The 15,908-nt window shown below is 32.0% G+C and overlaps 1 protein-coding gene across 1 annotated transcript in view; it reads left to right on the top strand.

Moving 5' to 3' along the window:
• Positions 1-15,908, top strand: part of slc4a10b (solute carrier family 4 member 10b) — a 131,356-nt gene that overhangs the window by 77,297 nt on the left and 38,151 nt on the right. The window contains exons 5-9 of the mRNA XM_073845143.1: positions 1,785-1,923; positions 7,620-7,780; positions 13,018-13,206; positions 14,960-15,136; positions 15,214-15,230. Of these exons, the coding sequence (XP_073701244.1) occupies positions 1,785-1,923; positions 7,620-7,780; positions 13,018-13,206; positions 14,960-15,136; positions 15,214-15,230 (683 nt within the window). The remainder of the gene's footprint in view (positions 1-1,784; positions 1,924-7,619; positions 7,781-13,017; positions 13,207-14,959; positions 15,137-15,213; positions 15,231-15,908) is intronic.

Here is a 15,908-nt window from a genome sequence, read left to right as displayed (position 1 = left end):
AACTGAGAAAAATTCTGTCGCACACAATCTTCTCCATGCCTTCTGTTGTCTGTTTGATAGTTTAGACTTTTTTAGCAAGTAAAACCCTTTCAGTGTTGTGCCTTTTTGTCAAATCTTTACAGATTTTTATACAGGAAACATAAGAATAACTTTAAAGGTAATATTTTAAGATGAACACTTACTGGACTGAAGCAGCTTCGGTTTACTTGATTATTCAGTTATCATTTTTGGAAATCGTGTTTAAATGTGAGTCTCAAATGTGATCATCAGGTTTTTTGAGGAACATTTATTTGGTCATCCCTCAATCATCATTGTATTGCATTACATTGTATGTTTTGATCATAAATCTAAGCATTTAATTGTCAGCTTACTAAGACATTATTGGAAATATAGAGTGTTTGTAAGTATCTGCTATAGTGTTATAAAGATCTCACTAATTTACATTACAAGCATCAGAATTTCATTTTAATTTTTGGCCATATAAATATCAGCAACTGCACCAAATTGCATATTTTTGCTTAGTTTGGGACTCTGATTTTTTTCCCTCCATATTCTCACTTTATCATACTAAATGAGCCAAAAAAAATCCTGATGCATCAAATTTAATACTCAAAAAAGTACATAAATAAAATGAATAAAAAATGTATATGATCATAATAAAAAATAAATAAATACAAAAAATAATCATAAGCAAAAAAAAATGTTTTTAGTTATATATATATAATTATTCTTTTTTTATTAAATGCTTCATTTACACTTTAGAAAAAACATTTAAAAAACATTTTATATATATATATATTAGGGCTGTCAAATGATTAAATTTTTTAATCAGATTAATCAGAATTTTCAGTGCCTACATACAATCTGCCAGTAGTTCAGCAAAAATATGTTAAAAAAAATATGTATTTAAATACAATTTAAATTTTGTATATTTATTTAAATAATAATGTAATTTTGAAACTGAGTTTTATACATCATCTGAAAGCTGAATAAATAAGTTTGTTAGGATAGGACAATATTTGGCTGAGATATAGCTGTTTGAAAATATCTGAGAGGAATCTGAGAGTGCAAAAAAAATCTAAATAGTGAGAAAATCGCCTTTAAACGTTGTCCAAATGAAGTTTTTAGCAATGCATATTACTAATCAAAAATTAAATTATGATTTATGATATATTTACGTATATCTTCATGGAACATGACCTTTAACTAATATCCTAATGGTTTTTGGAAAACATTTTTTTTTTTTTTCAAATCACCAATTTTTACCCATTCAATGTATTTTTGGCTATTGCTCTAAATATCTCCCTGCTACTAAAAACTGGTTTTGTGGTCCAGGGTAACATTTGTGCTAGAAAAGACAAAAATATTGAGCAAGAATTTTTTTTTTTTTTTTTTTTTTTTTATGTCCATCCATTTTATTTCAGTTTGTTTGCTGTCTTCTTCTGTTCTCTCTGATATCCTTTCATCATTTCTGTTTCCGTTTGACAGTCTGTCCTGTTTAATTATTTTTCTTTGAAGCACACTTTCTCTCTCTCTGTCTCTGTGTTTTGCTGTGATCTCGACAGGCTCAGAGTTGGAGTGTGTTGCTCCTTTAGCAGCTCATCATGATGACTCAGTCCTGCTGGAGAGCAGCTGCTTCTTTTCTGTGCTTTATTATTATCAACATAACGTGTGTTGAGCACAGAACAGTTTTGGGTCATGCATGCTTTTAGCTGCCTATTTTAGCCATGTGATCCTTTGAACTGTGCTTGGTTTATTGAAGTCATTGAAATGCTGTCTCACAGATACTCCGTCTCAGAGGGTTCAGTTTCTGCTGGGCACTGAGGATGATGATGAAGAGCACATACCACATGACCTCTTCACTGAGCTGGATGAGATCTGCCTACGTGACGGAGAGGCTGCTGAGTGGAGAGAAACCGCCAGGTACTGACCCTTGGTCATGTGATTAATTTAGTCTGGATTCAGTCACTCAATATATGCACTTATGGGTCGATGACAAATAATAATGTCTGAGAAGATGAAAAGTATTTTAAAAATGAATCAAATGCTATTTTTTAGCAAATAATAAATATATGTGACCCTGTACCACAAAACCAGTCTTGAGTAGCATGGGTATATTTGTAGCAATAGCCTTGAACAAAATGATCGTTTTTTTTTTATGTTAAAAATCATTAGGATATTAAGCATCATGGTGCATGAAGATATTTTGAAAATGTCCTACCATAAATATATCAAAACGTAATTTTTGATGGTAATATGCATTGCTGATAACTTAATTTTGGACAACTTTAAAAGTGATTTTCTCAATATTTAGTTTTTTTTCACCCTCAGATTTCAAATAGTTGTATCTCGGCTAAAATGTATAAATCTCAGTTTAAACAAATAGACCCTTATGACTGGTTTTAAGGTCCAGGGTCACATATAACAATATTTGTAATCCTTATTTCATCCATTGTCTCCAAAAATATTGGCACAGTAGTCTAGTAAAAAGTTAAACAAATATTTTCATAAACCTTGAATAGAATATGCATAGTTTAAGGCTAATTAATTAATTATTTTTATTTAATTGATTTAATTATTTATTTATTTATTTATTTTATAAAATACTTTTTCTGAGGGTTATTTAATTTGACAGTTAAAGATCTTATTGCATCATAAAAAGGTCAAAATAAAAATATAACTGAAATAAAAAAAAAATCAAATACAGGTAAAAACACCGAAGCAAAGCAAATAATAACCTAATATTTTTACATTTTTATTTATTAATTTATTTTGTTTATTTGTTTATATGAATTTTTAAATGTATTTTATTTTTAATGACTTATTTTTCATTCTTTTTATAGATTTATTTGATTTGACAATTCAAATATTATGTCATAAAAAGGTTAAATTAAAACTAAAAACTGACATTTAATCTAGTAAAAAGTGATTTTTTTTTTAAATCTTGAGTAGAATATGCGTAGTTTAAGGCTAATTAATTAATTAATTAATTAATTTTATTTAATTATTTATTTATCTATTTTATAAATTACTTTTTCTGGGGGTTATTTGATTGACAGTTAAAGATCTTATCATGACATAAAAAGGTCCAAATAAAAATATAACTGAAAAAAAGAAGAAGGTAAAAACACTGAAGCAAAGCAAATAAAAGCAAATAATGACCTAATATTTTTAAGTTTATGTTTTTTATTTTTTTTTTTTATTTTGTTTGTTTATATGCATTTTTAAATGTATTTTATTTTTATTTACTTATTTTTCATTAGTTTCCTTAGGGTTATTTGATTTAACAATTAAAAAATTACGTAATTAAAAAGGTTAAATTACAGCTAAAACTGACATTTAATCTATTAATTAACTAATTCATTTTATTTATTTATTTTTCTGGGGGTTATTTGATTTTACAGGTAAATATCTTATGTCACAAAAAGGTCAACAAAAATCTAACTGAAATTAAAAAAATAAAATACAGGTAAAAACAGAAATCTTAATATTATTAAAAATTATAATAATACAAAAGCACCTAGTAAAGTTTTCATTCATTAATTTATTTAAAAAAAATGATAAAAAGCACATGACGTCATATTAAAAGGTGAGCTAAAATTAAAGTGAAAACTGAAAATATAAAAATAAAAGCAAATGTAATAAATTAATAAATACTATAATAGTATATAAATGATACTAAAATAACATTGTTGTGATATTCTAGTTTATCTTTTATTATTCATTCTTTTTATAGATTAATTTGATTTGACAATTAAACTATTATGTCACAGAAAAGGTTCAATTACAACTAAAACTACTTTTTTACAATTAAAAGAGTAGGCAAAATAGAAATATAAAAAAACTAAAACTAATAAAAATGATACAAAGCACATAACGCCATATTAAAACATAAGCTAAAATTAAAGTGAAAATGAAAATGAAAGTGAAAATATACAAATAAAAGCAAATGTAATAAATTAATAAATAAATACTATAAAAGTATATAAATAATACTAAAACAACACTGTTCTGATATTTTAGTTTGGTGTCTTTGATCAGTGTCTCCAAAAAAGTGGCATAATCATTTAGTAAAAAGTGATCAATATTTCTGAAAACCTTGAATAATAGAATATGAGTGTACATGTCCTAAAAAAAATTATTTAGGTAAGGTAAATTATTTATTTATTTGCTTGTTTGTTTATGTGCATTTTTAAATGTCTTTTTAATTATGTATTTTGTTAGTTATTTTAATTATGGGGTTATTTGATTTAACAATTAAAATGCTATTATGTCATAAAAAAGGTTAAACTATATATATATATATAAATGTGTTTTTTCTGAGGTGAATTATTTATTTAATTATTTACTTGTTTGTTTGTTTATATGCATTTTTAAATGGATTTTATTTTTAATTATGTATTTTACTGACATTTAAAAAAGTAGGCAAAATAGAAATATAAAAAAAACTAAAACTAAAAAATGATAAAAGCAGATAACGTCATATTAAAACGTAAGCTAAAATTAAAGTGAAAACTGAAAATATAAAAATAAAAGAAAATGTAATAAATAAATAAATAAATACTATAATAGTATATAAATAATACTATTTTAATTGTCAAATCAAGTAACCCCAGGAAAAATAATAAAAAAATAAAATGCATATAAACAAACACTCAAAATAATTTACTTCAGAAAAAAAAAAATTTATTTATATTTATATGCATTTTTAAATGTATTTTATTTGTAATTATGTATTTTACATTTTTTCTTGGGGTCATTTATTATGTAAAAAAAATTAAATTAAATTGCATACAAGCCATTTTGTTGTCATGTGACCAATGCATGTGACAAGAAACCCCAAGAACAGGAAATGACATCACATAATGGCCCTCATGGCCCTGTCTCAAGGTCAGTACATGCAAATCTGTTAAATATCTTTAATATTTTTACTAGATGATTACACAGATACAGATCCATTCATTTGTTTATTTAAGAATGATATAGATGTTTTTCTACCAGCATAATGAATGCACTAATTACATTTCAAAGAACCTGACACATGAGCTTTAAACCATTTTTAAACCATTTCTGCTTTTCTCCAGCCCGCAAATAATTAATCAATATTTTGACATCAAGCGTTAATGTTCAACGTCTTTCAGAGATTGATTCTTGGCTGCTCTCATATGTTTTAAGAGCATGAGTGATGTTTAATGCATTAAATCTGTTGAGCGGCATTAGTCCAAGAGAGCTGAGGTTATATAAAGAACCATTGTTGTGTAATGTTTGTGTTTGTGCGAGATAGAACAGAAAGGCTAAATAAAGCACTTATAATGGTGATGGTTTCTGCATTGTCATATGGCATCACATCTAAATGCAAGTGCACTCAGCAATGGGAACTGCTTTTATTTTTTTCTTCAATAAGCAAAGACAACATGTACTCTGTAGTGATTTTTTCACTTTGACAATTTACTCACTCTCAGGCCATTCGAGATGTACTATAGATGAGTTTGTTTGTTCATTAAAACAGATTTGGAGAAATTTAGCATTGCATTTCTTGCTCACCAATGGATCCTCTGCAGTGATTGGGTGCCGTCAGAATGAGAGTCCAAACAGCTGATAAAAACATCACAATAATCCACAAGTAATCCACACCATTTTGTCTAAATCTGCACAGATCAAGGACCATTTACAAGCCAAAAACAGTCTAAAACAGCTCTAAACATAATATATATATATTAACAGGAGATGGACCTTTTCACTGGAGGAAGCGGTATTATGGATTATGGACTCATATTTTGGCCAGAAGCGATTTGTTTTAGGTTAAAACATCTTAATGATGGATTTGTTTCTTACAAACATGTATCTTTTGGCTACTCAAGATGTTAACTGATGGACTGGAGTGGTGTGGATTACTTGTGGATTATTATGATGTTTTTATCCGCTGTTTGGATTATAATATGATGTTATGCTTTTAATATTTTTAAAATATTTCTATCTTGCCCACTGCAAAAATGCTTTTCTTACGATTTTTTGTCTTGTTCCCAGCCAAAATATCTAAAAATTCCTAAATCAAGAAGGATTTTTCACTTGTCTAGAAATTCCTTCTTGATTTAGGAATTTTTAGATATTTTGGCTGGAAACCAGACAAAAAAATCTCAGTAAAGAAAGCATTTTTTGCAGTGACTATTTTTTTTAAATGTCAGTTTTAGTTTTAATTTAACCTGTTTATGACATAATATTTTAATTGTCAAATCAAGTAACCCCAAGAAAAATAATTAAAAATATGCATTTTAAAAGGCATATAAACAAACACACACAAAAATGTTATTTGCTTTACTTATATTTTCAGTTATGCTTTAATTTTAGTGCTTTTGTCATTTTTAGTCATTTATATATATATTTCTGTTTTGCCTACATTTTCATTTTTTAATTTCAGTTTAACTTTTATTTTGACCTTTTTATGACATGATCAAATCTTTAACTGTCAAATCAAATAACTCCCAGATAAAGTATTTCTATAAATATATTATTTAAAAACTTTTTTTTTATTAATTAGTTAATTAACCAACCTTGAACCATTCTGATCAAGGTTTATGGAAATATTTTTTTCACTTTTTACTAGACGACTGTGCCACTTTTTTGGAGACACTGGATAAAATAAGGATTACAAAAATTGTTATATTGTGAGATTCATAAGAGTGTTTTTAAAGACACTTTGTTGTTGTTTCTTATGTATTTACACACTTGTGCCATCAAACTGTTGTATAAACGCAATATCACACTCTCAGGCCGTTCGAGATGTAGATGAGGTTGTTTCTTCATCAGAACAGATTTGGAGAAATTTATCATTGCATTTCTTGCTCACCAATAGACCTTTGAAGTGAATGGGTGCCGTCAGAATGAGAGTCCAAACAGCTGAAAAAAAACATCACAATAATCCACAAGTAATCCACTCCAGTCCAGTCCATCAGTTAACATCTAGTGAAGACAAAAGCTGTGTGTTTAAGAAACAAATACATAAAAATAATTTCGTCTGAATTAGGGGAGAAATCTGTACAGATCAAGGAGCATTTACAAGCCAAAACAGTCCAAAAACAGCCCTAAACATAATTTTTATTAACAGGAGAAAAGATGTGTGTTTGTAAGAAACAAATCCATCATTAAGATAAATTAGTCAGAATTAGGAGAAAAATATGCACAGATAAAGCACTGTTTACAAGCCAGAACAGTCCAAAACAATATGTAAGTTGATTCTGATGAGAGAGGACAACAGGGAATGGACTTTTTCACTAGAGGAAGCGTTATTATGGATTATGGACTCTTAGCAGTTTAAAATTAAAACGTCTTAATGACAGATTTTTGCAAACATGCAGCTTTTCACTTTAAAGGCATTAACTGATGGACTGGAGTGGTGTGGATTATTGTGATGTTTTTATCAGCTGTTTGGTCTCTCATTCTGACGGCACCCATTCACTGTAGAGGATCCATTGGTGAGCAAGTGATGGAATGCTACATTTCTCCAAATCTATTCAGATGAAGAAACAAATTCATCTACATCTTGGATTGCCTGAGGGTGAATATATTATAATTTTATGGATAAACTGGTCCTTTAAGCATGTCCGTGTCTCCATATCCAGGTGGTTGAAGTTTGAAGAGGATGTGGAGGATGGAGGTGAGCGCTGGAGTAAACCGTACGTTGCAACACTCTCTCTACACAGTCTCTTTGAGCTGCGAAGCTGCATTATAAATGGCATCGTCATGCTGGACATGAGAGCCAGCTCTCTGGAGGAGATTGCAGGTAATGTTTTATTTTAAAAAGTGCAACATCTTGTTGTAAAACTGATTAGAGTACAAACACACTGGGCTTTTAGGTGAAGTCTGTCATTTCTAGGTCACATTTAAAGGGTTAGTTCACCCAAAATTAAAAATTATTTACTCACCTTCAAGGCGTCCTACACTGGGTTTTTAACACTGGGTTAAAAACAACCCAATTTGGTTGGTTTTTAACCCAAGGGCTAGGTAAATATAGGACAGTACACAGCAAATTGACCCAAAAGGCTCAACCCAGCATTTGGGTTAAAAAAATAACCCAGGATTTTTTGTAGTGTAGATGTATATGACTTTCTTCTTTCAGTCGAATTCAATCATAGTTATATTAAAAATTGTCCCAGCTCTCGACTCGAGGACCTTTCCCGATCCCACCCCCATCTCTCTCCCACTTCGCTTCCTGTCATGCCTGATCTGTCCTATCATAATAAAGGCAAAAATGCCAAAAAATAAATCTAAAAAAAAAAAATTGTCCCAGCTCTTTCAAGCTTTATAATGGCAATGGACAGGTGTTTTTGTTCAACAGTGCCAACAGAAGTCCAATAAAGCGCATCCATCCATAATAAAAAGTGCCTCACACGGCTCCGGGGTGTGAATAAAGGCCTCCTCTAGCAAATTGATGTGTTTTTGTAAGATAAATATCCATATTTAAAACATAATAATTACTTTTCTCTATCATATGTGCAAGCTGTCCTGGGCGGATGACATCGGATGTTTGCGATCTCACAAAAAACAACTTTTGTTTACAGGAGCAAAGGAAGCAAAGTTTACATATTTTAGCAAAGGAAAACCAGTCTCCTCTTGGCTTATATCGAAATCCTCTGACATCTTTCTTTACCAATCCTTATTTTGTACTTCAAATTCCTGACCAGTTTTATTTTACTCTCTCCTCTTTGCTTCAACTTTCGTCACTTTTTTAGCGGGAAATGCGCAACACATACGTCCTACGTCATCCACCCGGAACGGCTTCCGTGTACAACTGTTACCGCAAGCTAGAGAAAAGTGTGTATTATGTTTTAAATATGAATATTTTTCTTACAAAAACGCATCGGTTTGCTACAAGAGGCCTTTATTCACTTTATTCATAGTTGTGTGGAGCACTATTTTTATGGATGAATGCACTCATTGGACTTCTTTTGGGCTGTTGACCAGAAACACCTACGCACTGCCATTATAAAGCTTGGAAGAGCCGGGACAATTTTTAATATACAGTAACTTCGATTGGATTCATCTGAAAGAAAATTATATATATCTAGGATGCCTTGCGGGTGAGTAAATAATGGGCTAATTTTCATTTTTGGTGGAACTAACTCTTTAACCCAAATATTAATAAAAAAGAAACTAATGCAAAAAAGAAAATAGACTTTTTAGGGTAATATTTGGATTGTGACATTATTTTTATGAGAATTTTTTTTTTTTTTTTTTTTACATTTCCCCAATCCCCAAATAATTCTTATTATTTCTCAGTCTTTAATAACCCCTAATTTAAATTTTTAAGAATAAAATCATTGGATCTCAGCATTTTGCACTGTAATATAGTAAAAATTACTGTATTGTAAAGAGAATCAATACTGAGTATAATTAAAATTCTATATAAAACATAAAACAGCAAAACATGCACTACAGTAATGATAGTTTGGGGAAGGGCGATTGAAAATAATGTCAAAATGCAAAAATAATTGTCTTAAAAATTGACTTTCGTTACATATTTTCATTATTTGTGACCCTGAACCACAAAACCAGTCATAAGGGTAAATTTTAATTTAATTAAATTGAATTGAATTTAATTAATTTAATTGAATAATGAAAATTAAACCGAATAAGCTTTCCATTGATTTGATTTGGTTTGTTAGAAATTGTTAGGACAATATTTGGCCTGAGATACAACTATTTGAAAATCTGTAATCTGAGGGTGCAAAAAAATCTAAATATTGAGAAAATCACCTTTAAAGTTGTCCAAATTAAATTCTTACCAATGCATATTACCAATGAAAAATTCAGTTTTGATATATTTGCAGTAGGAAATTTACTAAATATTTTCATGGAACATGATTTAATGATTATTGGCATGAAAGAAAATCTATAATTTTGACCTATACAATGTCTTGTTGGCTATTGCAACAAATATACCCATGCTACTTAAGACTGGTTTTGTAGCCCAGGGTCACATGTATCTCTTTATTGCGTGGCAAACTTTGCCCTGAACATGTTTCCATGAGATTTACCCTTTCATTCTTTCCTATGCTCATAAGATGTTCACCATTTCTGGTCAAATGAGTTTCTATTGTCAAATTATCACATTGTAATAGGCTGTGGATGTGTCAGCGCTCAAATGCCGCTGAGGAACACCTTAAACTGAGTTTTACACTTTAATCTCTGGGGGATTTGTGTAGGAGAGCTCAAACCATATGTACAGACTCACAGTGTTTAAAGCTTGGGTAATTGGCGCATATGTACATAGTTGTAGTATTCATCTGCTGTGCTTCAGTATTTCATGATTTTTTTGCCCTAGAAGAACAAACATCCAAAGGTGAGCACGCTGTTGAAATTCTCTTTATCCCTTAGTGTCAGTCATGAATTATACAGTGTTTGCAACTCTCTCTCTCTTAAGCATGTGAATTTTGCATTGCTTAAAGCTGTTCTGCATCTTCAGACACACTGGATGGATCTCTGAGCAGCTGCTCCATCACTTCACATCAACATCAGTGTCAGTTTCTTGATGCAGAGTTCAAGGAACATCTGCAAAATAGACACAGATGAGTTTTTTGCCAATCATTTAGCACAGATTAGCCATTTAAAGATTGCATTAGCTCCGTATCAAGACAGCACTGGCCAGACATATGCTGTGTTAAGAATTCATAATTGTATTTATTATTCAGGTTTGAAATGAATAATTAACACTTTGGTGGCACATGTGAAGATGAATATAGCAATTGTGCCACTGTTCACGTTTTACTATGAAATTACAACCAATACAAAAAGAGCATCTAAACAACATCTAATAGATATACCTATATATTTAAAAACGTTATATATATATGTGAGTGTGCCTGTGTTTAAATGTATGTGTATATGGTTACTACACTTTTACTATTATAAAACCATGGTTAATTTTCCTAGGGATTTGTATTTGTGTATAATTTTTTTTATGTTTGTTTTGTTTTTATAACTGTACTGTCTTATTCGGTTAATTTGTGAAATGATTTGCGAACCCGCTTCCAAATCCATTAAAATGATTCGCTATATGCAATCTGATTGGAGTGTTTTGAAAAAGGGAATCATTTTGCGACGCAATGGTTTAAGGGATTTGTTCACTTCTAAACTTACAGATAATTTACTCATCCAAGATGTTCATGTTTTCTTTCTTTAATTGTAAAGAAATTATGTTTTTTTTTTTTTTGAGGAAAACATTTCATGAATTTTCTTTATATATATAGTGGACTTCTATGGTGGATCAGGAATCTAAATGATTCGCGAACCCGAAGTTTAGATCTGACCCAAAAGCTTCACGATAGGTTTAGTTCCAGTCTGAATAAAAAGATTTGTGAAGCCGAAGTTCAGATCTGACTCAAAATATTCACGATACGTTTAGTTCCGATCAAAAAAAAAAAAAAAAAAAAAAATGTTTAGTTCCGATCTAAATCAAATGATTTGCGAACCGACTCCGAAGTCAATCAAATGATCTGTTCGAGCGCTTTGAAACTGTGAATCATTTTGCACAATGGTTTAATTTCACCCATCACTTTTTGCGGGCTTTTGAAAAGAATTGCAACCATTTCGCAAGTGAATAGCCATTTTGACCTGGTTTTTACTAGTGAATCACTTGAACCGAATGATCGAAGTCACGAGTTTGAATCAATTAGAGTGGTTCCAGCGTAAAAGACTCACTCAATTGAATCTGTTTGCCTTCTCCTCTTTTCTCGTCTTCAGCCGTGTTTATACATCTCTGTCAGTAGTACTATTGATTTAGCTCGCTAGTTTTATGACATTAACTGAAATAAAATAAAAAATGATGATGCCTGCTGAAAAAAAAACAGCATATGCTGGTTAGGTAGGTTTTGGTGCTGGGATGCTGGTTTTAGCTGGTTTACGCTGGTTAATGCTGGTCCCTTGCTTGTTTATGCTAGCCATTTGCTGGTTTATGCTGGTCCTTTGCTGGTTTATGCTGGTCCTTTGCTGGTTTATGCTGGTCCTTTGCTGGTTTATGCTGGTCCTTTGCTGGTTTATGCTGGTCCTTTACTGGTTTATGCTGGTCCTTTGCTGGTTTATGCTGGTCCTTTGCTGGTTTATGCTGGTCCTTTGCTGGTTTATGCTGGTCCTTTGCTGGTCCCTTGCTTGTTTATGCTGGCCATTTGCTGGTTTATGCTGGTCCTTTGCTGGTTTATGCTGGTCCTTTGCTGGTTTATGCTGGTCCTTTGCTGGTTTATGCTGGCCATTTGCTGGTTTATGCTGGTCCTTTGCTGGTCCCTTGCTTGTTTATGCTGGCCATTTGCTGGTTTATGCTGGTCCTTTGCTGGTTTATGCTGGTCCTTGACCAGCAACATGACCAGCATAAACCAGCAAAGGACCAGCATAAACCAGCAAAGGACCAGCATAAACCAGCAAAGGACCAGCATAAACCAGCAAAGGACCAGCATAAACCAGCAAAGGACCAGCATTAACCAGCAAAGGACCAGCATTAACCAGCAAAGGACCAGCATTAACCAGCAAAGGACCAGCATTAACCAGCAAAGGACCAGCATTAACCAGCAAAGGACCAGCATTAACCAGCTAAAACCAGCATCCCAGCACCAAAACCTACCTAACCAGCATATGCTGGTTTTTTCATATTTCCATTCCAAAGATGACATCCAACACAAACGTATTCAGGTGAGGTTACCGGTTTACTGCTAACTAGTAAAACACTTTGTTAATAAGACGAGCTGCACCTCAAAACACATGTTAGATGGAAGCATTTTACATTTTAATCGAGTTTGTAGCTTAGTTCACTATATTCTTTGCAATCTGTTTTAAAGGAGTCTTGTAAGTGCATTTCTTGACCTCTTTTTTAATAACTGTTTTGTTTGACTACAGTTCTGTGTTTGTTTTTTGTGAAACAGTGTGCTGCCATTTTCACTAGGTGTCAAGGATGAATAAATAATGCATTTTATGTTCTTATTTGTGTGTTTATGTTCTTATTATGTGTTTGTTGTGTTATGAATTTCCTAGATATGGTGCTGGACCAACAGGAAGTGGCTGGGCATCTCGAAGATGATGTCAGGAAGAAGGTCAAAGAGGCTCTTCTGAAGCAGCACCATCATCAGAACCAGAAGAAACTGGCCAATCGGATTCCAATCGTGCGCTCTTTCGCAGACATAGGCAAAAGGCAGTCCGAGTCCAATTGCATGGACAAAAACGGTATTCATTTGACTTTGCACAGAAAATAAAGCAGGTCTGATTCTTCAAATGACATCAAAACTATATACTACTACAGTCTGAAAATTTGGGTTCAGTAAGTGAATGTGAACGTGAATTGAGTATTATTATGAGCAAGGATGCATTAAATTGATCAGAAGTGACAATAAAAACGTTGTTAATATCCTTAGTGAAGGATTGTGTGACACTGAAGACTGGAGTAATGATGCTAAAAATTCAGCTTTGATCACCGGAATAAATTACAGTTTACAATATATTAAAATAGGAAAAACAGTAAAATAACTATTCAGTAAATAAATATTCATAGTTAACTTTTTTCATTGCATGTATACAGTTGAGGTCAAAAGTTTACATCCCCCTTTCAGAATCTGCTAAATGTTAGTTAGTTTACCAAAATAAGAGCGATCTTACAAAATGCATGTTATTGTTTATGTAGTACTGACCTGAATACGATATTTCACATAAAAGATATTTACATATAGTCCACAAGAGAAAATAATAGCTGAATTTATAAAAATGACCCTGTTCAAAAGTTTACATGCCCTTGATTCTTAAAACTGTTGTTACCTGAATGATCCACACCTGTGTTTTTTGTTGAGTGATTGTTTTTCATGAGTCCCTTGTTTGTCCAGAACAGTTAAACTGCCTGCTGTTTTTTCTGAAAAAATTTCAGGTCCAACAAATTCTTTGGTTTTCAAGCATTTTTGTGTATTTTTTGAACCCTTTCCAACAATGACTGTATGATTTTAAGATCCGTCTTTTCACACTGAGAACAACAGAGGGACTCATATGCAACTATTACAGAAGGTTCAAATGCTTGCTAACGCTCCAGAAGGAAAGATGCATTAAGAGAAGGGGGTGAAAACTTTTGAACAGAATGAAGATGTGTACATTTTTTTTTTTTATTATTATTATTATTTTGCCTAAATATTAAATTTTTTCATTTAGTACTCTTAATGCATGGTTTTTCCTTCTGAAGCATCAGTGAGTGTTTGAACCTTCTGTAATAGTTGCGTATGAGTCCCTCAGTTGTCCTCAGTGTGAAAAGATGAATCTCAAAATCATACAGTCTTTGTTGGAAAGGGTTCAAATACATAGAAATGTTGAAAAACCAAAGAAGAACAGCAGGCAGTTTAACTGTTCAGGACAAACAAGGGACTTACGAACAACTATCACTAAACAAACAGCTGTGGATCATTCAGGTAACAATACAGTATTCAGATTCAAGGGTATGTAAAATTTTGAACTGAGTAATTTTTTTATAAATTCAACTATTATTTTCTCTTGTGGACTATATGTAAACATATTTTATGTGGAATATCTTATTCAGGTCAGTACTAAATAAACAATAACATGCATTTTGTAAAATAATTAATATTTTGCAGATTCTGAAAGCGGGATGTAAACTTTTGACCTCAACTGTATTTATCTATTTAGTTAGAAATTGATGTCAAATTAACTGTCTGTTGTTGCTGTTTCATTAGAAATGTCATTCCCAAAAAACAACTCACACATGTCAGATCCACCATCTCAGTGTCTCTGTTGTCTTTTCTCCTCTTTATGTGTATGCATATATGTGTGTGTGTGTGTGTGTGTGTGTGTGTGTGTGTGTGTGTGTGTGTGTGTGTGTGTGTGTGTGTGTGTGTGTGTGTGTGTGTGTGTGTGTGTGTGTGTGTGTGTGTGTGTCTGACAGGCGCTTCATCTCATCTCTTTAAGTCTCCTCTGTGGCGATCAGTTGTTTCTGATGGGAATGATGGGCAGGTCTCATGCTGTTCTCCATGTTGGCCTCTGTGCTGCTCGTCCAGTGTGTCCATCACCTCACCTCTCCCTCCTCCATCCTCCTCATCCACCCACCCAAACCAGAACCCCACCGCCTCCTTCAGCCTGGACAGAGACGACGGCTTGGATCCAGGCAACTTTTAACTTGAGAGACTTTCCCTTCTGCTGTAGTGCTTCCTAAAACATAACGTGTGAAGGTGGTTATCTCAGCGGATAGGTTGCACGTGGTAAACGAAATATAGTCGAACGTGCCAAGACAGGCTGCGAGAATGCATGATTCTCTGAGATGATATTAATAACAAATAGCGAATGTTATTAAGCTAAAACCCCTTCAATAGCCATGGCTGGATTTATTTAGCTGCGTGTACCTCCAAACGTGATTATAAAGCTTTCCCAAAGCAACAAGACAATTATGATTTACTGTACACTGAAAAAAATATGATGTAGAAACTATTTTTACTCAGAAATTGCTAGAGATTTTCGCAATTAAACAAGTAACGCATTCAATTAAACACATTTTTAAGGAGAAAGCCTGAAATAATATATTTTTTTGTCAAATATACTCCAATAATCTTTTTGTTTATAACTTTTACAAATTAAAAAATAAAACAATAGCTACAGTAGCTATATTTAAGCTATTTTAAGAAGCAATATCTTTTAAATTATGTAATAATGATTAAAAATTGTGATTAAATGACCATTTATCTGACGCAAAACAGGTAAGTTATGGAGTATCAGTGTTATGTTAATATACATATATCCAGGAACTTAAATGAACCAGTTCATTCAAATAAGCTGTCTGATTGAATCAGCGCATCCAAATGTTTTGTGAAATACTAATATTTCTAATGTACTTTCTTTAGATAATGTCAAAATTATCATTATTATGAAACAAGTGCTCATTA

The sequence above is a fragment of the Garra rufa genome, chromosome 8, assembly GCF_049309525.1.
Source record: "Garra rufa chromosome 8, GarRuf1.0, whole genome shotgun sequence".
Classification (NCBI taxonomy): domain Eukaryota; kingdom Metazoa; phylum Chordata; class Actinopteri; order Cypriniformes; family Cyprinidae; genus Garra; species Garra rufa.
The sequence above is the reverse complement of the archived record's forward strand: the minus strand, read 5'-3'. Positions and strand labels throughout refer to the sequence as shown.